This window comes from Idiotropiscis lumnitzeri, chromosome 17 (genome assembly GCF_059441095.1).
Source record: "Idiotropiscis lumnitzeri isolate Australia: NSW breed Sydney's pygmy pipehorse chromosome 17, RoL_Ilum_1.0, whole genome shotgun sequence".
NCBI classification, from domain to species: Eukaryota; Metazoa; Chordata; class Actinopteri; order Syngnathiformes; family Syngnathidae; genus Idiotropiscis; species Idiotropiscis lumnitzeri.
The window spans coordinates 5,756,646-5,780,738 of NC_142407.1; the positions used below are offsets into that span (position 1 = coordinate 5,756,646).

At 41.3% G+C, this 24,093-nt stretch overlaps 1 protein-coding gene across 3 annotated transcripts in view; it reads left to right on the plus strand.

Annotated features, from left to right (window-relative positions):
• Positions 1–563: 563 nt before the first annotated feature.
• sh3pxd2b (SH3 and PX domains 2B) overlaps positions 564–24,093 on the plus strand; it is a 32,465-nt gene continuing 8,935 nt past the window's right edge. Inside the window, exons 1-8 of one of the 3 annotated variants that reach the window (XM_088279975.1) lie at positions 564–740; positions 817–923; positions 3,546–3,626; positions 9,733–9,808; positions 13,503–13,579; positions 19,006–19,097; positions 21,068–21,093; positions 22,602–22,637. In XM_088279975.1, the coding sequence (XP_088136101.1) occupies positions 852–923; positions 3,546–3,626; positions 9,733–9,808; positions 13,503–13,579; positions 19,006–19,097; positions 21,068–21,093; positions 22,602–22,637 (460 nt within the window). In that variant the 5' untranslated portion in view covers positions 564–740; positions 817–851. Of the gene's footprint in view, positions 924–3,545; positions 3,627–9,732; positions 9,809–13,502; positions 13,580–19,005; positions 19,098–21,067; positions 21,094–22,601; positions 22,638–24,093 lie in introns of all 3 variants that reach the window. The other 2 variants (XM_088279974.1, XM_088279976.1) reach the window with 2 other exon arrangements.

Consider the following 24,093-nt stretch of genomic DNA (forward strand, 5'->3'; position numbering starts at 1 on the left):
TAATTTACTTTGATTTTATAGAAATTATTTTTATAAATGATTTATATATAAGGGGAGGCCATTGAGAATATGTAATTATGATTCTGATTTATAATAAACCAGAATCATAATTACATATTCTCATTGCCTCATACTAAGAATTGTAGTGTTTTCATTCACATAAAAAAATAAAAGTGTTTCAGTGATTTTATTTTTGCTTTGCAGCCTGGTACGTTCCATGAGCGAAATTAGTTGAATTGCCACATGTACAGTTACAATGTAATGAAGAAAATCCGCCAACAGATGGTGCTGTTTTACAACAAGTCAGCAAATTAAAAGTCGTCGAAAGCGACGCTCTAACTGGTCTCAATAAACAATCAGATAGATGGATAGATAGATAGATAGATAGATAGATAGAAAGATAGATATTTTGCAACCGTATTAAGTGACGTCATTAGTGGTGTCTTCTTTTCCTATTCTGTGCCATATCACAGTTTGATGCGCGCCACCGAGAAGTCATTCCGGACTTGTCCTGTCTGCCGTGGTGAGGTTCGTATACGAGTCTTTTTTTTCTTTCCTTTTTTTTTTTTTTTTTAAGTGGACCGTCCCACTTCGAGCCGAAGTGGGCGAGCTGGGATAGGCTGGGAGTGTGCTTGGCGGCCGAGAAATCCAGACAGAAAGACAAAAGGAGAGGAGCGAACTAGGAAGTCTGCAACTTCTCCGGGATAGCGTGACGTGGACGGGAAATAGGACAACAAAAAGTCAGTTTGGAGGAGCACATCTGGGAGACGCGGATGACAAGGAACCGTCACGGTACAAACTTTATTTATCGCTCAGATTGATCTTGGAGACGACTCACCGAGGAGTACATCATGCCGAGGAGGACCGTGCAAGAAGTGACCGTGCAAGATGTCCAAAAGCGGAGAAACCCCAGCAAACATTATGTAAGACTCCTCTTAGTTCACTAAACACGTTGGTAGTTAAATTGTAAAACATATCAAAGTTACTCTGCAGCTTTCTTCTCTGTCTCCTTCACTCCTTTTGACTAGTAAAAACAAAGAGAGTATCAAATTACCGCTTTCTGCCAGACGCCAGATTTCTAACGGGATTCTACTGTAAAGGAACAGACTTTGCCAGTTTAGCATGTTCCAGACATTGTGTTTGAGTGACAGAAACCAGTTAAAGGATGTTAGTTGGCCTACATCTCATTATTTATACAAGTTAAGAGTTATGTGCTAAATTAAGGAGTTGCCGTCAGATGGAAATCTGCATGCCCCCCCCCCTCCGAATGATTTCACTGCATCTGTGAATCAAATGGGGAATATAAGTAGCGTTTAGTACTACATTCCATAGTTTGTTCAATTACGAGCCACTCCAAAATGGAAAAGAAAACATCTTGCATAAAAAACTACCCTCACCGTCCTCAAATAAGGTCATCGAAATAATAGGAAGAGCAGTTCTGAATGATTAAGTTCTTTTCAGCTAGAACCACAAACTTGTTAACTGAACAACTGTGATAGTGTCATTGACATATAAATGTCATTCATTTGGAGGTTCACCTAATACTGTGTCCAGTAAGTGTATTTCAAATATTGAAATGGTAAATGAAATAGGTATAAGTGAGCATATATTTTAAGGAGGGTGGATTTCACCGATAACATATATATAGCACTGTAATAACTTCTCAAGATGAACGCAGTCTGTTCTGCGATGTTGGTTGATGTCCATGTTGCTCTAATTACAAAACATCCAACCATGATCTGGTCTTAATAGGGTTGCAGGTGAACAGGAGCCTATCCCATCTGACTTGGGGTGAGATGCTTGGTACACCTTAAACTGGTCGCCAGTCAATTGTAGGACACATGCGTAAAGACAAACAACCATTCACATTCACATCGATGGACGAGTTGTTGTAGAACTTAAAATATATCTGTTTGGAATAGGCCTGAGCCAAGATTTGAACCCAGAACCTTTCAAGTTTAACAGAGGCAGATGTGCCAACTACTATTCCACTTTGCTGCTTTTTTTGGCCGCAAGAAAGGCAGCCCTGCCAGCCGTTGCTTGGCCAAGACCAGGCTCGGAGTATTTTCAAAACATTATTCTATGGGAAGTTGAGTCAAGTGAATCAATCCGTTCCAGACTCAAATATTCATGATAAAAAAATGTTAACTGCACAGGCAATGGATTCATAGTAAAATTACAAAATGTTTTGGTCATTTTACCATTATAGAGAATCGTAATCATCAAAGTATTTGGAAACTACATAAAGTAAAACTACTCATTCTTTGATGACACTAAGGAGGTGTTTGCAGAAAGATACTACCCACCTAGATCCCTGAGAATATTTCATAGATATTAGGTCAAGTTGTGTATGTAATTGATAAATAATTCCATTGCTCATATTGTCCTGAGAAGGTTTTTTTCCACTGCAGTGTTTGTGTGGGACAAAAGAATGCCAACAGGACAAAGCCTCATTTTAACCACTCCACAATAGAGCCTCCACTATTCTGTATTAAGTGAGTGAGGAGGTCATAGAGTTGCTGTTGCCTGCCAAAGTGCACATGCATGACATCATGCGAGCTGCAGGGCCAGCACCGGGCTGCCAAAAGATGCAGCGGGGTTAGTTCCGAGGCCCCGGTGCGTGATTGTCTGTTTGTTTGCATCCAAGGAGTGTTGACATATTTACTCTGCAAATCTGCTGACTGTACACCTTGAGACACCTCAAATATTAGCTTGTTAGCTTGAACTAAGCCTTCACATTTCAAAGTTATATACTTATTGGACTAGATAAAACCAGCTTCAAGTGCTATAAGCTTTTTTCCCCCCTAGTCCATCCATTCTCATCTTTGACTCCAGTTACCCTTCAAAGAGTGAGCAAGGGCAGGGAATATGTGAGTGGGAGGCCAGCAGTCATCACCAGGGAGTTTCCAGTCACTTCTACTCTTTAGGGATGATGATAAAGAACTGGGTCAAGTTTCAAACTTTGGCCATTAGGAGCGTTGCTAACTGCATACAAGTTTCAATCTGTAGGAACGAGGAAATAGCCTGATTAGTAAAAATAAATAAAATAATAATCACTGTGAGATTAACACAAATATGATGTTTGAATTTGTTTGCTTTTTTTGTTGTTTGAGTCATGATAAAACTTTTCACTGTACTCTACAAGTTCTTGCCACAGATTCCCAAAACATATTCTAAAGGAAACAAGAAATATATCCTTATAACTGGGTGGACACCAATATGAGCACTGAACCTGTCTTAAAATGGAAGACAAAATCTTAGCAATAAAATATTATGTCATCCTTATTGATGGATGAAGTGGCCCACAAAGAGTCTGGATAAAGAAACATAAATAACTTTTGTTCATTCTTGGTGGCAGCTTGCACTAACTCAAAGCTCCTATTTTAGAAAACGGCGTCACAGCCAAATAATCTGGCCAGGATAATGACTTCCTCTTTCACAAGGAGTCGTGTACAAGAACTGGAAATTACAACAGCTCTGTATAATCACATTAAATACAAATGATTGTGGGTCTGATTTTGCATTAAATGTATTTTTTCTCCTAGGTTTACATCATCAAAGTCTCCTGGACCGATGGCAGCACAGAACTTATATACAGACGCTACAGCAAATTTTTCGACCTGCAGGTGAGTGAGTATGTATGTAATTGCTGGGTCTCGGTATTACATTTACTAAACATTATAATTACGTTTCACGTGAAGGACAAGCACTTTTCCACCAGTAAAGACAACAGTTGTAATTCTTTCTCATTCCCACCATCACGACAGTGGTTATTATACTTCCTCAGAGGGGACGGAAAACAGCCCGCTCACATTAAATGAGTGCAGGGATGTGACGTGTGATGACCACAGAAATGTCTGAATCATTGTCACACGTCATGCGAGCAGTCCGTGTGTGTGTTTCGCACAGAATGAATTAGAATCTTAGATTCCCTTCCTCTTGCTGAGGTCGTAGATCTACTGCGACGACTCACAGAGATCCAGCATGACGACTGCACACACGCACGCACACACATGCACAATATAAGACTAACCTCAATTGGATTATATGGCTTTTCACTTGATTAGGATCCATCAGGAACATGAGCTACTACTCTGCTCTGATACTAAAATGACAACTGGTTGAATATGAAATTCTGAGTCGTACTATAATGCACATTGGCAAAATTCTCTTGATTGGTTGATGGGGAACATTAACAATCATGTCAAAACACTGAACATACTATCATTAACACTTAAATGAATATATGACAGCGCTATTCAGAAGTGCATGTCACCTTATGTATTAGATCTTATTAGATTGCACAGGTGTACCGAGTTATTATTTCATTCCTCTCCACTTCATGAGACACAAGGGAGTAGTCATGACATCACCAGGCGTCCTCTCATGCTGCCTAATGACACAGAACAGAGTCATTCGTCTCCTCTTATTGCTCGCTTTTAATTTCCCGTCAGCCTCTTTGGGATCGTACCCTGACGGTCATCACCATGTACACTTTAATACAACTGAAAAGATGACGTATATATTCTGAAGAAACAAGTGTCAGTACCTCAAGGCCAAACAGGAAGTGTTAGTCACCACTGACCATCAACACAGCTGGTTCAAGCAGTTCATGTTACAACACGAGCCGCATGAGAAGACAGCGTGACCGTTAACAGCGGGATGCATTTTGTCATACACTTCATGCATAAAAGTGTAACAAAATATGAGGTTTTAATCATGCGTATGTAAGAAATGGAACATATCATTATTTGAATCGCACTAGAATTTGCATGTGGGACCATGTCGAGATCCACCGCTTGCCGAGGGTTTTCAAGGTAGTTCATTTGGTCTGTTTGCCGTGTTCACTATTGTCCAGCTGAAATGCACCATGGGTGAAATTCAGTCGTTGATTATTTCCAGTAACTGCATAGAATTTTCTTACACCCTAGTCTCCATGGTGAGACATTGAGTGTTTAAACGTAAAACCACGTTTTTCCCCTCAGTCGTTCTGAAGATCTAAACCTTGAACAAAAATAGACTCAATTCTTACCAAAGGATGGAAATGTTTCTGCAGCAGGGTCATCCTTGTGGTTTTCCCTATTTAAAAAAAAAATAATAAAAAATTCTATTCATGTCACCAAGACCAGTTTCCATGCTGCACACGTGTCCACTCGTCTGCTAAAACTCCAACAGTCCCATTTTGGAGACACTTAAAAGCTAATGGAAAAAATTCAAATGCATCACCCCTTGCTTCTTACAAAGTGTTGCACAGTTGTCACATATTTTCCACGTGCAGTAATCAACGGAGATGGGCATTCGTCTGCGCGTTAGTCTGTTTGTGAGTTCTCGTTGGTATTTCAGGCACAAGCCAGAGTCAGCCAAACGGCATCAAGAACCAACTTACTGGTACCACGCAGGGTTCGCGGTTAACCGCTTCCCGATTGCCCGGGGCAAGTGAAATTTGACCACGGACAAGGTAAAATTATGGGCAACTTACCCGACCGGGCAAGCCTTTTTTTAAGCAGTCAAATATCTTTAATTTCGACGAAAACTGTGGTGTGATCTGTTTGTGTGCACTGTATGGTGATGGTTTAACCCAGACACCCCCTTATGTTGTGGTATGGTCCATTGGCCTTATCGGGTCAATGGGCGGGCGCTACGGGGATCAGTTAGTTCAGTGAATGTCGAGTTAAAGTGAACGTCAATAAATCCCGCAGTATTGGAACTCGCTGTAGTTGCATCCTCATTTGAAGTTTGAAAAACACAACAAAAACCTACAATATTTCGGCCGAAAATTGACAGCCGGAAGTTTTATTACCTTCTGCGCATGTTTACAAGTGGCGACGAGTTTGTTCAAATCCGAACATTTCGGATTCCTCTGACATGACTAAAATAGCTCCAATATTTTTAAGTAGACAATTCAGTTGTGAGTAAGGAAGAGAGTAATATTTGATTATTGGCTGTTAATTCATTAGCTCAATGATGTGACCTGACATAGTGTCAGTGACTGTGTTCTGTTTATGCTATGAAACTTATGGAGGCAGCACCACAGGCACTGGTCTTAAAGGAATACACACATTTCCCACACTCATAATTTACTCATGTGATTACTCAATTAATAGGCTCTCCTGGATTTAAAATTGATAATCTGGATTGCTGTAATATCATTTTCCCAATTTAACATGCAGATTTGTTAATTATTAAAACTACAATTAACATTTTCACATCCACAGGATGATACATGCTGTGGTGAGCAGGGTTTCATGGTTGATGATGAAAACAAGATTAATTTATGATTATCAGATTATATGTTTATTTACATTTGTGGCAAACATTTTACAACCATAAACATTTTATTCTTAGTCTAGCTTTCACAGGATCAGTTCTACCTGCCAGCTGCCAGCTCCTTACGGACATGCTTCATTGACTGTTTCTTAATGCCTGCAACGTCTGCAACATAGAACTCATGAAGGAATAACATAATCCTGGGTCAGCAGACACCTAATTAATGTGTTAATACATGATACATTTTTATATAAGCAACCCTTATGATTGTAACGTATTTTTAATTCTTTCTAGGCAGGAACTGTCCGAACAAAAAATTCATGCAATTTGTAATTAGACACTTTGTCATACAAAAAGTCACTCAGGGCAAGGTAATTTAATCTTCGGGCAAGAGAAAAAAAATTGTCACTTGCCCAAGTTGGGCAAGTAATTTGGCCACTCGGGCAAGGCAAATTTTAGTGGCACTTGCCCTATGGGCAAGCAGTTTTTAAAGTTAACTTCGAACCCTGCCACGTCACATGCATCTGCCGCACACCTGATACGCAGCCAAATAAATACAAAATAAAACTGTTGAATAGCTTTCGGTCCCACATACCTCAATCATGTGTCACTTTTTTTTGAATCAGCACATAGTGTGTGCGTGCGTGTGACTGTTGTTTTAATTAGTTTTTTTTTCTTTATGTGGCTACGCATCTCCTTGTGCGTCGGTCGTGTGTGACGTGTAATCGTGTTCCCGACCCCGAATGGCTGTCTCCGATATGGGACGGGCTGGGCCCACGTGGTTCGGCCTTGCGAGAATTTAGGCTCGGTTCACTCTGCAGGCTGAATTTTTTTAATCATTGTCTGTAGGGCTCTTGGGGCGGCACGGTGGCCGACTGGTTAGCACGATGGCCTCACAGTGAGAGACAGCATCGGTCGTGGGTTCAATCGCGGCTCCGGCTATCCTGTATGGAGTTTGCATGTTCTCCCCGTGCCTGCGTGGGTTTCCTCCGGGTACTCCGGTTTCCTCCCACATTCCAAAAACATGCATGGCAGGTCGATTGAACACTCTAAATTGCCCCTAGGTATGAGTGTGAGTACGGATGGTTGTTCGTCTCTGTGTGCCCTGCGATTGGCTGGCAACCAGTTCAGGGTGTCCCCCGCCTACTGCCCAAAGATAGCTGGGATAGGCTCCAGCGCACCCCGCGACCCTAGTGAGGAGGAGCGGTATAGATAATAGATTGATGGAAGTAGGGCTCTTTTTTTTTCTTTTTTTTTTTTTTGATTATTTAAAATCCGACCTTCATATGTGGTCCTAAATGCCACATAGAGTTGACCGAGTGCATACATCTTCAGACTCAGAATCTGCAAAGAGAGCAGCCATTGTTCTCGTGCTCTATAAACGGGAGTCTGCTTGTACTCCGATATTTTATTTGCGGGCTAATATGAGTAAACTTGATATGAACCACAGAAATTATAGCATGGTGGAAGATCATGTCTCTGAATTGGTAATAATTATGTTTAAAAGATGTATACTAATTAAGAGGCGGGATATGTAATGTTTTAGAGGAACGTCACATTTCTAATGAGGAGATTGTCATTTTGTCACCATGCTGAGTAACTAAAGATAAGATATAATGATAACAATCCATGAATTGTGTAACCATTTATCAATTTGGGAGGAAAAGTAGGCAAAACTTAGCGTGTAAATGTTGTGAGGCTAGAGCAATACAACTGTAACAAAAGTCAATTTCGTGTGCATGATGCATTCACACAGCTGAATCACCTTACGAAGTCAAGTTGATCCCAAGTGCACTCTCTGGATGCGCCTGCCCGTCATCATCCTGCTTGTACAACATGAATATTTGACATTGGTGATTGATGCAACTGGCATTTGCGAGAGACTCTTACCTCCCGGCGGATGACCTTTCTTGTCTGAGTGGCTCTGATTACAGAGGAGAAGGTTTAGGCTATGAAGAGAGTGGCTGGGTGTGTCTGTATTCACACATGGGAGTGGTTACAATGTGTTTGGTGGGAGAACTTGTTCCCCTGTGATTAGCCCCTTTTCAAATTGCCTTTTTGTAAAATTGGCACAGAAGCCTGAGCAGTTGATTGGGCATTTATTAGCCTTCGCCTCTCTGTCAGAACTCACAGAAGCCGGTCATTGCTTGTTTCTTGAGTGCGCCTTGACATTTTGACTGCTATCAAATTTGTGGTTCAGTGTGAACGCCCACCCCTTTAGTATCCTTACACACCGGACAGCAATCCGGAAAACAAAATTTTCTTCTAGCTCGTGTGAAAATGTTTTAATTTTTTCATCGGTCTGTTTCATTTGTGGGTAGCATGGTGGTTGACTGGTTCGCACGATGGACTCACAGTACAGAGGTAAAGGGTTTGTTTTAGGTTCCGGCCTTCCTGTGTGAAGTTTGCATGTTCTCCCCGTGACTGTGTGGGTTTTCTCCTGGTACTCCAGTTTCCTTCCACATTCCAAAGACATGCATGGTAAGTTGATTGGACGCTTTAAATTGGCCCTAGGTGTGATTGTGAGTGGTGGTTGGTCTTTGTGTGCCCTGCCATTGGCTGGCAACGAGTTCAGGGTGTACACCGGCTACTGCCCGAAAATAGCTGGGATAGGCTCCAGCACACCCGCGGGCCTTGTGAGGTGAAGCGGCTTTGATAATAAATGGCTGCTTTATTTTTTATGGTGTTGCTGATGAAGCATGTCACTCAGAATTGTTTCTGTGTATTTTCTGGTTCATTTCAACGACTACGGGGTTAAGACATCCAGAATTCATGTGGAGTTCATCATTCACTATGGGCAGGTGTCATTTGATTGTCTTTGGTTGCCAAATGTGCACGTTTCAGTTTTATCAGGTTGTTTAGTTTCCAATTGCATTCGGTGCTTGCCAACACTTCCAATATGTGTGTCTAGGCCGAAGAATGATGATTCAGCAACTCCTCAATTCACAAATTGAAGGCTTGCGCCTGTAAATTATAGATGAAAATGCTGTTATTAATGTATCAGCTGTGTCAGGTTTTACTCAACTGTTTTCACCCAAATTTTCATTCTTGTATTATCAGGATTAAATACAATTAAAATGTTGGCATGGCTGTACAGTATACTGCAAGATGTGCATATGTTCTTCAACGTTCAAAGTTAATCCAATGCTACATGATAAGAAACAATAGCAGCTGTGTAGCCTTCCATAATGACCGAAACAGACATATTCTACTCCCTCAGCTGACTAAGTTGCAACAGCATATGACTGGCCAAGGGGGCGGGGGGGGGGGGGGGGCGGTTAACTGAAGCATATGCATTCTGAAACATTGAAAGACCTTTATTTTATTGGCTCAATTCCTTGCATGAACTGCTGATTTGAAATATGTCAAACTTCCTTCCCTTCCACCCTGACGATTCCATTGCATGCAATCAATGTGAAGTTCACATGATTTGGAAGATTTTAATTACTCATTGCTATGTTTCAGATGGAGCTTCTGGATAAGTTCCCTGTCGAAGGCGGTCAGAAAGACCCCAAGCGAAGGATCATCCCGTTCTTACCGGGTAAGAGTCCAACCTCTGAGGTTTGGTGACTTGTTGTGACTCACACTTGTTGTTTTCACAAGTCTCATTCACTAAAATAATGCCTTTACGACTTACCGAGTGATTATTCAAAAAAACAGTTCATAATAAGAGCTCTGTTTGTTCAAGCAAATTTTTGCTAAGCGTTTGGAAGAAATCCTTACCCTACTGAAACTTCCCCTACCAGACCTTGGGTAGGACTGAGGAGTAGAATTTCTTTGAGGCCACAGAGGTCTGGAACTCATTGAGGAGATACACACACACACACACACACACACACACCCTCACACACCCCCACACTCGCACAAAAACACAGACTGTTTGATGAACTCTGAGTCAGTCGGAGAAGGCCAAAGAGGAAACAGAAAACAGTCGTTTTCATACCATCCCCAACAATCCCCTTGAAAAAAAACAGGTTGAGTTTAATGTCTCTGGATACTGTTACACAATTTCATCTGCAGCAATAACATCTACAACCATTTGAGCCAAACGGTTGCATTTGAGTCAAAGAGCAAGACCAAGTTATGAGGTGCTTTGACACTGCCATCACAACAAATTTGCATATTTCCTTGTCACTCCCTTTCAGACAGATTTCACCAAAATGGGACATTTCCATGCTTGACAGTCATTGCGGCTTTGCATTTTCAGATAGATGCATTGCAACATCCTGAAAGAAACAACCGCTGTCATCCCAGAGGGGTGTGGACAGAGAGTATCTGGTTTTAAAGACTAACTCACAAGACAAGAAATTCACGCGCCGGCTTTTTGACGGTTTCCTGTATTCTGCGGCATGTGGAATCAATCACTGCTTGTCATTTGAATGATAAAGTAACAAAAAAAGTTGGAATGCTGGTGTGGTTCTCCCCTGATTAATAAGGTGACTTTACTTTATGAAAGGTTGTCTCCGTTACTGTTTGTAATGACGATGCCTGAGCCTGCCTGTCAGGATGTTGGGAAGGTCAAGCATGTTTCTGTGGGGACATAACTTTTCTCCTATTGTCAGACAGGATTTCTGGAATTTTCTCCCAACATAAATTATATTCAAGTTTGGTGACGTTTTTACAGATGTTGCATTGAAAAAATTAAAATATCCATTTATGGTAGCGGCATGAACATGAATTATTTTGGCTTCTTTCTCCTATAAGATTGGAAGCAATCAATGATGGTGTAGCCAGTAAAAGCACTTCCAAAAAGAAACTTCGAGGGAAGTTATCCGACCAAAGCCATTTTTGGACTTAAACCTCGGTCTATCTCCTCTCCTCACCTACCTCCCTGGTCACTCCTGCCTCAGAGGGTTTAAAAGTATCTGCTTCCTGAATGTCCTCTCACAAAACAAGCCCTATTGATCTGCTGCACCCTCACGCCGGTGAACACACCAAGTGGGCCGTGTTGAGTCACTGCTTCTCGGTTGACTCCAGAGAGCTTTGGAAAGCTGTCAATTCCTCTTCCTGTGTATGAGGAGGTGGTGAGGAAAGAGGAGGAAGAGGAAAAAAGGCTTGGTGAAGGGTCAACTCTTTTGTGACCATCACTAGCTGAAACGTATGGATAATCGGCTTCCATTCCTGATGTACGTGAGCCACGTCTTCTTCATGTGAAGCTTTACGGGTATTCTATGTCCTGAGGTGGTGAAAGTTGATCTAACATTTTCTGGCCCTCAGTCGTTGTGAAGCAATTACAAACAGTGTGTGAATTGGGGGGGGGGGAATTACCGACCACATTGCCAAGCTTTCTGGTGGCAGTGAGTCGAGTAGGAAGAAGTGTAAAGGGCTTTGTTATATAGATTGAACAGGTTTAGCGTACACGGGAGAATGTGTTTGATGCAATGTATTTAAATCCACAAAGACATTAAATCAGTGGCCATTTTGTCACTTCCGTCGACTGAAAATGACATCACAATTGCTTAGGGATCAGCTAATGACCAATCGTGGCTCACCTCTTTTTTGAAGCAGAGTCATGATTGCTTGTTGTTTGATCACTGAGCAACTGTGATGTCATTTTCAGTAGAGAGCAAGTGGCAAAATGGCCACCCCCTGACATGGCTAAAAATGGGTGGATTTTACTGCTTAACTCATATTCTGCAAACTCAATATTACTCAGAATACCATGTTTCGACAACAGGGCTAAATAGAACATATTTTTGCTAAGACATTTTTGGGTTGATTTCCCCTTTTAAAGCAATAGAAACTTCCTTGGCAGTAACAAGTAAATGGCACAATTTAGCACCAGTCCGGTCCAAAGTTTCACTGCTCAGATGGGCAGTCAAAGTTACCGAAACCAATTGTTGAAGTACAAAAAGTGGAGTAAATACACAGAGCTGGGCACTTGCCCCTTTTTTCCCAGTCAGTCCCCCGCCCTCCGGCCGCGATCTCTGTACCGTTCTCGCCTCGACCCTCCGGTCTTATTCATAAAAATTGTTGAAGGGCTGGACCGTTCGGCCCCCGGCATGGGCTACCCAGCTCTGTAAATAAATCGTATATTTTGTCCAAAAGTCCATAATTGGACCTCACCAAATGACAAACATACTCAGCCAATACAGCTCAGGCAAACAAAAGTTTCTTCCCACTGCACTCAAATGCCCCCCAAAAATGTCATGATGCCATTTGTCTCCAGTGGTTTCATTAAACGCACTTCAATGTCAGTGTTTGTGGCTATTTTGCAAAATGTGCATGTTAGCTTGGGATCTTTTGAGGAGGTTGACTAACCGCTCATCTGTCCACTCAGCAAAAGATACCGTATGTTCCGGACTGTAAGCTGCTACTTTTTGACTAGATTTTGAACCATGTGGCTAATACAGCAGTGCGGCTTTTCTGTGGATGTTTCTTTGACCGGTGGGGGGGCGCTCTATAGTTCAGAAAATAAGCTAAACAAATCTCGATTTTTATTCATTTATTTATTTATTTATTTTTTTGTCTCTTGGGTCTGTTCTGTTTTAATTAGCAAAGTTATTGCCATGTTAAAATGCACTGCTTTAAGAATCTGTTCATGCATGTACTTTTTTGTGCATTCACAGTACAAAATCGTTCTGTACATGCGGTAAACAACAATTTTTTTTCAACATAGAAAACTGCGGCTAATTGCCTGGTGCGGCTTGTATACCATGTTTGGCTTTTTTTTTTATTGTTTGTTTGGCTTATATGCGGGTGCGCCTGATAGTCCAGAAAATACGGTAGAAGTCTTTCCTCCTGTTTCCCTTTATGTTGGTTCAGACATGAAGTTTTGCTCTCGGAGGCAAACTGTTCTTTGTTTCCCAATAAGCTCAGAATCTAAGTAATACATCAGTGACTCTTTGCTCCAAGGATCTTCTTCCAGTATTGACTTCTTGTGTCAAGCAACAAAGACACCTAAAGCTGAATGTCAGTTCTCCAATTTCCAACATACAGTTTAGGCTAGAGAGTGTTTTTTTAAGAGGTCTATTTCGAGCGGTCTAGCTTGTCGGTACCTGTTGTTAGTGCTACGGGGTGAGAGAGCAGGCGTGTCTCAGATGAGTAGTGACAACATAATTTGTGTTGTCAAAATCATTTTTGAAACACGTTATTTATAATCCCTGATTTAGAGGAAATATTAGAGAAGTTTTCCTTCAATATGGGCCAAACTTTTCGGTAGTTAAAAATAAAGCACAAATTCCACGTAAGACTGTGAGTGCATCAACTAATAAATCTTTCTTGCTTTGCTTCAGGGAAGATCCTGTTCCGGAGAAGTCATATCAGAGATGTGGCCATGAAAAGGCTAAGGCCCATCAATGAGTACTGCAGGGTGAGTTTACAGACTGTCACAGGACATGTCCATGCTTGTTCTGTGATGTATTTTCTAGCTTTTCTACAACAATATATTGATAAACAAGGCACGCATTCCCCAGCTGATGTATAAGTACCACCAAAAACTCCAGAAATCTTGTTAAGCCTCACAAATGAGGTGGCATATCCCAGACATGCAACATCTGTCCTACGCTTAACTCCTGAGATAAGGCTTGAGACAGACGGTACACGCCTTGCCTGACTGGAAATGGAGACAAACTAAATAATCTATCTCAGCCTCATTCCTTACTTTCTTTTGCTGTACTGCAGCGTATACAACCCATTAAGTGATTTTATTTATTTATTTATTTTTTACCAAAACGATAAACTCATTCACTGAATGTACTTTTTGGCTTCTAGTAGAGCACTTGCTTAGTTAGGCTCCAGTGTTGTAGAACTGCAGTCATAAACATGCCAATAGTTCGTGTCTAATTGGTGCTTTTAGAGCAAAAGAAAATCATTAAGATCACTGCTAAGCCTTTGAGATTTCACATCATGTAGTCTCTTGCGATGGAGCGTGAGATCAGCAGGCTGATCGGTGCAGTGGTCTGTCGTGGTGAAGAAGGAGCAAAGTCAAAATGCGAAGTTCTCGATTTACTGATCGATCTACGTTCCTACCCTCACCTTTGGTCACGAGCTGTGGGTCGTGACCAAAAGAACAAGATCTCGAATACAAGCGGCCGAAATGAGTTTCCTCGGCAGGGTGTCGGGGCTCTCCCTTAGAGATTGGGTAAGAAGCTCTGTCATCCGAGAGGGACTCAGAGTCGAGCCGCTGCTCCTCCACGTTGGGAGGAGCCAGATGAGGTGGCTCGGGCATCTGGTCAGGATGCCACCTGGATGTCTCCCTGGTGAGGTGTTCCGGGCATGTCCCACCGGCAGGAGGCCCCAAGGATGACCCAGGACACGCTAGAGGGACTATGTCTCCCAGCTGGTCTGGGAACGCCTGGGGATCCCTTCGGAAGGGCTGGAAGATGTGCCTGCGGAGAGGGATATCAGGGATTCCCTGCTAAAGCTGCTGCCTCTACAACCCAACCCTGGATAAGTGGAAGAAAATGGATGGATGCATTGTATCTTGCTTGTAGGAATATGTTCTAAATTTTGCGAGTGGATTAATTTTGATTCAAATATAAGAGTGTTTGTTGTGCCACCTGGGGTTCCGTCTGGTTCAAAATGTATTTTCCAGTTCATCCCAAAAGTGTTTGTTGGGGTTTGGATCAGGCCTTTTATTTTATTATTCTGTGTGAATGTCGTCCAAACATGCCCTTATAGACCTTGCTGAAAAGGGACTTTCTAACAACTGTTTCCTTTAAAGTTAGACGCATAAAATGGTTAAGGTGTGCTGACAAAGACTTTGGGAGAACTAAGGAGTTTAGCCATCTTGATTTATTAATCAAAAGGTGTACATAGACTATAATTTTGTCTATGTAGTGCTCCGCTCATCAGTGACTCACACCCTAAGGCCAAAAGTTTGGTGGTGCTGAGCTGGTTCTTGTCAGCAAGAGTGGTGCTTTTCTTACATTTACAAGTTTGCTTAAACTATTCCCCCTCCTTTTTTCTTCTTTCAGGGCTGAACATGGAGGATGTTTTTATAGTGAGCTTTGACTTTAGTATTCAAATGTGCCATCCAGCCTTGGGGGAGTTTTTTTTTTCTCCCTGTGGTTAATTATGGGATGAGCTGAAGCGATTTTACCGGCGTGACTCAACTCGAGTGTAGCTCGAGAAAATGCTTGAAGAGCAACAGATTCATTTCAAGATATAACAGCTTTTTTATCCAGTATTAATTCTGATGTGCACAGACAGTCAACGTAAGGTTGAACTGAGTTAAGTCTAGATGTCTCTTACAAGCTCCAAAATATTTTCATCCAGTCTTTAAATGGTCTTGACAAGGAGGAACTTCGTGTGATGCTAGAAAAGAGCTGAGTCAGACTTTCTTTGTACAGCTGAGGCTTTAGCCTGACTCATATGGAATTTCCCTGGTTTGGTAGTCTTGTATTTTTATTTAAGACAGAAAAAACATGCACACTTTTTTTTGCTTTTTTTTTTGCATGCATCAACAACTAAAGTGCTGAGTTTGGATGACGGTCTCAGTCATGTGAGTTCTAATTCAAGCTTACAAGGAAAACTACATTATGATGCAACAGCTCAAGCACAATAGAAAACAACCCTTCAATAATTACAGTGAAAGCAGATGGCAAAAAATTTAAAGTGTAATGCTGTCATTAATAGTAAACAACTGATTGTACAGTGGGTTGCCGCCAATCAGCAGCAAGCTGCCTGTTTGCTTTTTCACCTCGAGTCACACGCACTACAACAGACTTTGTCGAAAATTTAATTAATGTCAGTCTACTACAACTTCCAACGAATAGAAAACAATTTTCTGTGAAGAGATGTTTGTTTTTATTGAACTATAATTCATGCAGCTGAGCCTGGGACCTCTGTGCACTTTTTGTTAACATTTCAAATTAAGTTTTCTATTTTCTAAGATCTAAAAAAGCTTTAACATGTTGTAAATCACTAAATTAAATATGTGTTAAAAGGCATTTGAACTAAGTAAAGTTTCTGAGTTTTTATTTTTCAAAATGTTGACACCGTTTACCCCTTTTTTCAACCAATGAATATCGGCTTGATCTGTTATCAGCCTCCATGACTACAAAAATCTGTATTGGTATGAGCTCTGAAAAAAGCATATCGGTCTATCACTATTATTTACAATAATGTTTTGTCAGCTGTTATTCTCATTCCAATTGTTCTTCTCAAACGTGCAATTGTCTTAATGCAATCCGCTGGAAAGAGCACCCATGAAGTCCGTTTGCGGTAATGTTCGCTAGCTGCTCTCTGGTGTCGTCCCTGGGGAGCATGGTAATGAGAGGGCGGGGCACCGACCGACACAAGCACCGATAAATCCAAATAGATGGCAGTTCACGGTGAACTTTGACCTCATGAACTGTGCAGTGCTCTCAGTCGCAGGGCCACCAGTAAATCAACCATTCAGCTCAGGATTGGAGCGGATGCACTGGGAATAAGCAATGTTGTGTACATATGAATCAGCAAACATCGGTGTCTATTTTTAACTTTGCAGGAATTGTAAAAATGGCTTGCCCAACTACATATGACAAGGCTAAGTGCTACATGGGACAAGGGCACCTTGGTTTGGGTGTCTGGCTTGCATCCAATAGCAGCCAAGCCTGACGTTATAGGGACTGTGCTGCCTCAAAGGACAGAAGGGAAACACTTAAGAGTATTAAAAGCCGAAGTAGAGGCCAGCACGGAGAGCTTGATGGATTGTATTCAGGTTTGGCTGCCAGCTTCAGCAGAAGAGGGCGTAGTCTCGCTCTCAATAAAAGTGACAGTCGGCACAAGGACTTTGACAGGAGTTGTTTTTTAGGGCGTCACACATTCAGGGTGACTGTCTTTCTCCTCTCTAATTGGTTTGCTTTAAAGACAAATATGAGGTGTAGAAGAAGAAAGGCAGAATACAAAAAGGCTGATGATGTCACCAGAGCAAAAATGCCCGTTTGTCTTAATCTGCAGTCGAGTTGTCAGGGTCAATCTCTCTTCTGCAAGTGATCCGGTACAGGGACATGACAAGGAGGAGCAGGATGGATATACTCCAGCAGGGACCAAAAATGGAACACAAAGATGCTGTCTTGGATGAAAAGTCTTCTTACAAAAGCTATTTCACATGACATTACATTACAGATTATATGGCACATTGTTGTTTGAGCATTATTTGTATTTGCATTTCACTGACCTTTCTCAGTAGTAAAATGAACAAATGGTTTTCTATGAGAATATTGGGCAATTGGTGCCTCAGAAGGGCTCTCAACATCGTCAATGACAATACCCACCCAAACTCACACCTGTTCGACCTGTTGCCCTCTGGCAGGCGCTACAGATGCATCAAATCAAGGACCAATAGACTGAGAAACAGTTTCTTTCCGAGAGCCATCTCCATACTGAACTCTCACACACACACGAGACCACCCTAACCTCGCAAAACAGCATTGTGATGTGTTTCTATATGCCCTATTCAGTACTGAATTCCATTGCACTGTCTTCTTTATTTATCTAATTTATATATTTGTCTGTATTATTGTTGTATTGCACTGGAGAGGGGAGCCCTCTAATCTCGTTGCACACTTGAGTACAATGACAATAAAGGGATTTCTATTCTATTCTATTCTATTCTATTCTAATTTAGAGTGTTCAATACCTGATGTAGGAAACTGGAGTACTGTACTCTGAGAAAATTCATCCACAAAGCGAGCATTCAAACTCCACACAAAGCTGTTCCAACGGATATCCTGACTATAATGCAGTCGTTCCAGCCCCTATTCCACCGTGCTCTGCCACTACGTATCCCAGTGGTGGGCACCCAAGGCCTTCTCTGCCAACCCAACACAATAAAGAAATCCTGATCATATTCTTCACATTGATGTCATATTATAGTGTTGAATGTTTTGGTGAAAGTTTCTATCCAATCAGAATTCAGTTAGCTCGTGTTACCTGGCAGATTTCATATTACCAGTAGCACGCACGATTCGTCTGAAGCCTTCTGATACAAATGTGCGGGTGTCTGTGGGAGTAAGCGGGCTTTTACCGTTGATAGACATTTGCGATAGCCAATCAGATCACAAGTTGATGACAGTAAGGCCTTCTCGCTGGCCTTACGTTGAATGTGTTGAACGTGTCTTGTGATTGGATGCTCACTTGTGAGGGGCAGCCCTGTATGGAATCAACACACCAGAAAGTTGTAATCTAAAATATATTCTTGCTTTTTTCAACCTCAGTGGTCGAAGGAGGGAAAAGTGTGGATTTAATTGCAGATACACTTGCAAGGCCATCAAGATGGATCTTTCAAGAGAAACTTGTTCAAGTCGGACTAAGTAGGACTTCACTGAAGTATCCAATGTGACAGTAATCCCTGTCATCAATTGCAAAGATAGCAACTGTTTCATCTTCATCGTGTATACAAATGTCTGTACCAAAAAAAAATATATATTAATACCAAATGCGCTGAACGTACTGTAGCGATCATTCAAAAAAGGGGAAATAAATAAGTTGGGCACAAAAACCTTTAAAATTATGTCTTTATTTTTGTCAGTGACCTAAACAACTCACTGATGGTGCAGTGGTGCATCCACCTGATTTGTGTGCAGGCAGCGTGTGTTCAGTTCCCGCTCAGTGACGGTGTCTATGTCTGCCCTGAGACTGGCTGGCGACCTATTCAGGGTTTAGTGCTCCTTTCGCCTGTAGTCAGCTGGGATAGGCTCCAGCACCCTCCCGTGAGCCTGTACAGGATAAGCGGTGTGGATAATAACGTGACTTTAACAATGCTTATCAAACCATTTAAAGTCCGTTTCCCGCTTTCATGTTTCCTTCCAGGCCCTCATCCAGCTGCCAGTGTACATCTCACAGTGCGAGGAGGTTAGAGTGTTTTTTGAGACCAGACCCGAAGACCTCAACCCTCCCAAGGAGTAAGTACTGTGTGCATGGAGCTAGAGACATCCACGTTTTGGTCTTCTGTCTGTTGCATTTTCAATTGAACAATTGTAAAATGGCAAGAGTCCTCGTCCGAATGCAAATTGTCCAGAAAGACTGGAAGGCAGTCACCACACTATTTCTCTTGATGTATTGTGTCTGACAGCCAGACCTCTCTGTCTCATCAGCACTCACACAGATTTTCTTTTGGTATTCCGTCCACGGCTGTAGGTGATTGCCAAGGACAAATAGCTCCTAACTCCTCATGTAAATTCCCAAGCATATGTTGGGGCGTGGCTGGAAGAGTGGGGTGGCTGACTGCAGGGAGGACGTTGGTTTGTCTTGACTGAAATTTAGAGATGGGGACTTTACCGTATCTTGCCGGTCTGTCCTCCATCCAAATCCGTGACCTAGGCACCCTTCTCTTAGATTAAACCTCTTTGCTTTTGTGCAACATTGGTGGGCCAGCCTGACACAATTCAGTGAGGGCTTGCTTTGACTTTCTCAACAACAGAACCTGAGGATAAAAGAGCGGAAAGGAGAAGTGTCTCTGGAATAGGAAGTTTTGCAAAATAAAAAGATACATTTTTTGGAGGAACGGGGGATATGAGGATAGTGTGAAGGGGTGGTAAAAGAAGCGTTTCATGAACAATTATTTAGCAATACAGTCTCTGATAAAATATTCCTAGATTACTCATAATTCCGTTATGCAAGGCAACGCTACAATCAAGTCATTGTCAGTGAGACGCATACCAGGACATTATATGCTTCACAACCTTGGAGGCAACTTACTAGACGTTACTCTACAAAGCTGAGAGGGATCTCAGCCACATCAGGTTTCCACCCAAATTTCTAAAAAATCCAGAAGTCAAACCACCCCAATTGTTTTATGTTCTGCCCACTTTGTTTTTAAAATGTAAAACTATTTGAGACCTAGGGAAAACAAGTTGTGGCACACCTCTTTATCAATGACTAAGTTAAGATCTTACTTCCCTTACTTTCAAAATTGCTTGAATATTTTCTGTACTCATATGACTGTGCACTAAACAAGGCCCAAAAGCCATTTCCGAATAAATTAGATAGGAACTAAAACTCTGGATTAGATCGATTATTCACGCCTATTGATTGTGAATACTTCAATTCCTGTTGGTGTAGTCTGCTTCGGAAACACTCCTGCACCCCCACTTCTCCGACTACTCTTTTGCAGCAATATTCTTATTGCTTATACCTTTCTGGCTCTCTTATGAGATTTACTTGACCTGTGTTTCACCTCCCCGTAATGCACGTGTTCATCTGATCTCTAACAGCCCATCATTAGATTGCCTTGCTTGTCCTGGGTAGCTGTTTTGTTTTTTGTTTTTTTTGCATTGCAATAAGTAACACTTGCGATGAAGGATTTATTGAGAGCAGAGCGGCTGCAATCAACAAAACGAACAATCTTTTATGAGCTTGAAAACATTGATGTTGATAAGGGCATGCAGGCAGCGGAGTTGCGCAAGAGAGAAGGAGTGATATAATGATAGAAAAAGAAGACGATGAAGTAAACGTGTGTTATTGCGTTGAAGTCTGTAAACGCGGGCGCTGACTCACACATTCTTTGCCGCTCTTGAGCAACGCTCTCTCTCTTTATGTCCACAGCAGATGATGCTTCATTGCCTTTAAAACCTTCAGCCAGTTACTATTTGTTGTGTTTTTACCTTCAACAATTATGCACGAAATAGAAATAAAACAAGTATTCACCAATTACTATCCCTAGACTGTTTTCTTGCCAGCTTGGATGCTGTCCCACTTAGAGCAGAGAAACAACAGGGAAGATGTAGCAGTAATACTATTTCACAAAAATGGACAAAGACAATTGCTCTGAAAGTAAAACAAGACTATTTCTATGTTCTTATGAACATAGAAGTATACATTGTATTAATATATGTTGGTCTTTGTTTTGTGTGTTTGTTTTTTTCTTTATCAGGGAACCTGCAGGAAAAAAGAAATCAGGTGAGTCACTTTTTTAAATTAAATAATTTGTTCGTAATTATGACTTTTTTTCTTCTGTGACCGTTTTACTTCTCTACAATTACTGCCATGGGATATTGTTTCCCTCGAGTGCTGGAATTACTGCATTGATTCTTTCACATCATGTTTTTCAACATTTTCATTTATAAAAAATCTCTTTCATGTTGGGCTGGGTATTGAATCAGATTTCCAAAATCAATTTGATGGACTTCAATTTTAGATTCACTTAAGGATTTCATGCAGTACCAATTTTAATTTCATGAGGAAGACATTCTCAGGAGAACAAATTCTGCAAAAGAGGACAAATGTCTTGCTCAGGTGTGGGTTGATGTATATTGTGGATAAGTGTTCGTTTTGGTTCACCACTGAACCACTTAGGGTTCAGAATCCAAGATCAATTCTAAAAAAAACAAAAAAAAAACAATCTATACACTGTGTAGAAAATATATAACCGCTATCAATCAATTATCCTAAATCAAAAATCCTCAAATAAATTTTCTTCAATTACTCACTCATCTTTTTACGACATAAAATATCGATCATGTACAACGATCTCAGGCAATACAATACATAAAAATGATTGGTAGACCTGCACAAAATTGTTGTGTAGCATTTCAGGTTCTGCATTTTAATCATTGAAATAAACCACTTTCAATGATCTATGTAGATTTTTAGATTTTATATCACCAAAACATCAATCAATAATAGCACTTTAGCTTTGCTGCTTTCACAAATAGCATCCAACAAAGTGCCTACAATACCATTGTACATGTAATGTATGTGCTAGCGCACTTAGTCATTCACGATAATCTTTTTTATATTGCTAATTGCCAATTAGCATCCTATTCTTCTCATTTTGTCAAAGTATGATACAACAAAACCATATAGTGTACACTATTTTTAGGACTCTGATTGGTTTTAACCAAGTTCTTTATCAAGACATAGTTCAGCTAAAAACGGTTTTTTATAGCACTAGCATTGAGGCCTAGCCTCGTAGAAAGCAAAGGCATTGCTTACTGGAGCGTAACATGAGGGCTCATTCGATGTAAAACAGCTCCTCACGGCAACATACGCACTCACTTCGTTGTCCTGACAACCAAGCAACTCGTTAGCTAGTGATATGGGTGACTTAATCATTGTTCTATATGAGTTTCACGGGAGATTGTTTCGATCATCGCAATCCTGACCAAACAAGTTTCCTTGACCATGTGTCAAAGATATGCACCACCTTGTGGCGGAATGAGGGATTACTTCCAAACAGTATCAACAGGTTTTCCTACCATACATTTTATACGGGTTACATCGATTTATGGTTTGATGAATCGATATCCGGCTATTAAAAAGGTATATCGATTAAAATCGATAAATCCATTTTTATTTTAGCTTATTTATTTTTTTAACCCTGCTCTACTTTCATATCTCCATTCACGCTTAAATTGCATCCATGTCATTCCTCAGTTTTCTTCTCCATTCATTTTGCTTTCCATCAGGGTTTGCAGAGAAGGCGTCTACTTTCCTAAAGCGAGGTAGTAAGCCACTGACCGTCATGTTTGGTCGTGCTGAGTGTTGACACGGCGAGTTGCTAGAGGCCTCCCCACCACCGCCACCCACACACATCCGCCCTCTCCTACTCCCCACAGCTTGGGCAGGTGGTTCGGACTGGAGCTTCCACCTGCCCTGCATTATGTAGTTGTATTGTTGTACCTTCAAACTGAGGTGTGCAATGACAGTTGAATTGCATAGAATGTTACTTCATACATTGGCAAGCCTTGGCAAATCTTTGTATGACTTAAAATCTGTGAAATTGTATTTCCTCAAATGGGGGCCTCTGAAAATCACCACATGTGCGATCCACTTCAAAGAGCATTACACCTAACATCCAGTTTTGTTTTGTTTTACGACTGGAAAAAAAAAAACGATATGACTGATGCCAATATGCGATGCATTAGACACCCTTACCACTGTTTGCAAAGCAGGCCTAGCACCTGTAATGCTGAACTTTACTCAGGAGTTTGCGCATATCATCATCATACTAAGCCCCAAATATTCAAAGATGTTCATTGTTATATTGCCTTCTTAAATCAACAGCTCGTATCCCAGTGACCGGCGAAGGTTTGCGAGTGTTTACTAAGGTTGGGTATGTTGGGCACTTGATCCTTTTTTGCCGGTCAGTCCCCCGCCCCCTCTGTACCGTTCGTACCTCGACCCTACGGCCTTATTCATAAAAATTGTTGGCCTCGAAACCTCACACCTCCCACCCCACAAAAAAAATATCAGTGGGAGAGATTCTAATGGCAGAGGTTTATTTAAACATGATTAGTTGGCTGATTTACTATCCAAATCAGCTTACCTTATTATGGACTTATTATGGTCTTGTATGATAGGGCGACACAGTGGACGACTGGTTAGCACGATGGCCTCATCATGCAGAGGTTGTGGGTTTGATTCCGGCTATCCTGTGTGGAGTTTGCATGTTCTCCCCGTGCCTGTGTGGGTTTTCTCCGAGTACTCCGGTTTCCTCCCACATTCCAAAAAAACATGCATGGCAGGTTGATTGGACCCCCCCCCACCCCCAAACTGTCCCAACTGACCGTTCCACCCGGGATGGACTGTCCAGCTCTGCAAACTGTCGCCGTTCACTAGGATACAGGCTTTACTCAAATAGTGAAGTACGTTCATTAGTTACGTTCCTTAGTTATTCAGGTTAAGCATTTGGTGATTAAGTACATTTTCTAACTTACTCACCATCTTTCATGGTCGACATCTTTTCCACAACACTGCCCGCAGAGTAAATGTGGCATCTGTAAACCTGGGAAACTTTAGCGAGACAAACGCTACTGTCGTAAGCCTTCTGGAATCATGAATATTAATGACTTGACTGTAAAACAATTATTTTAAATGAGTATGATTTATAAGTGGAAATAATGTAAATGCATATTATTTCACAATTTATAAAATGGTCAGTATTTGTGCAAATTAAGA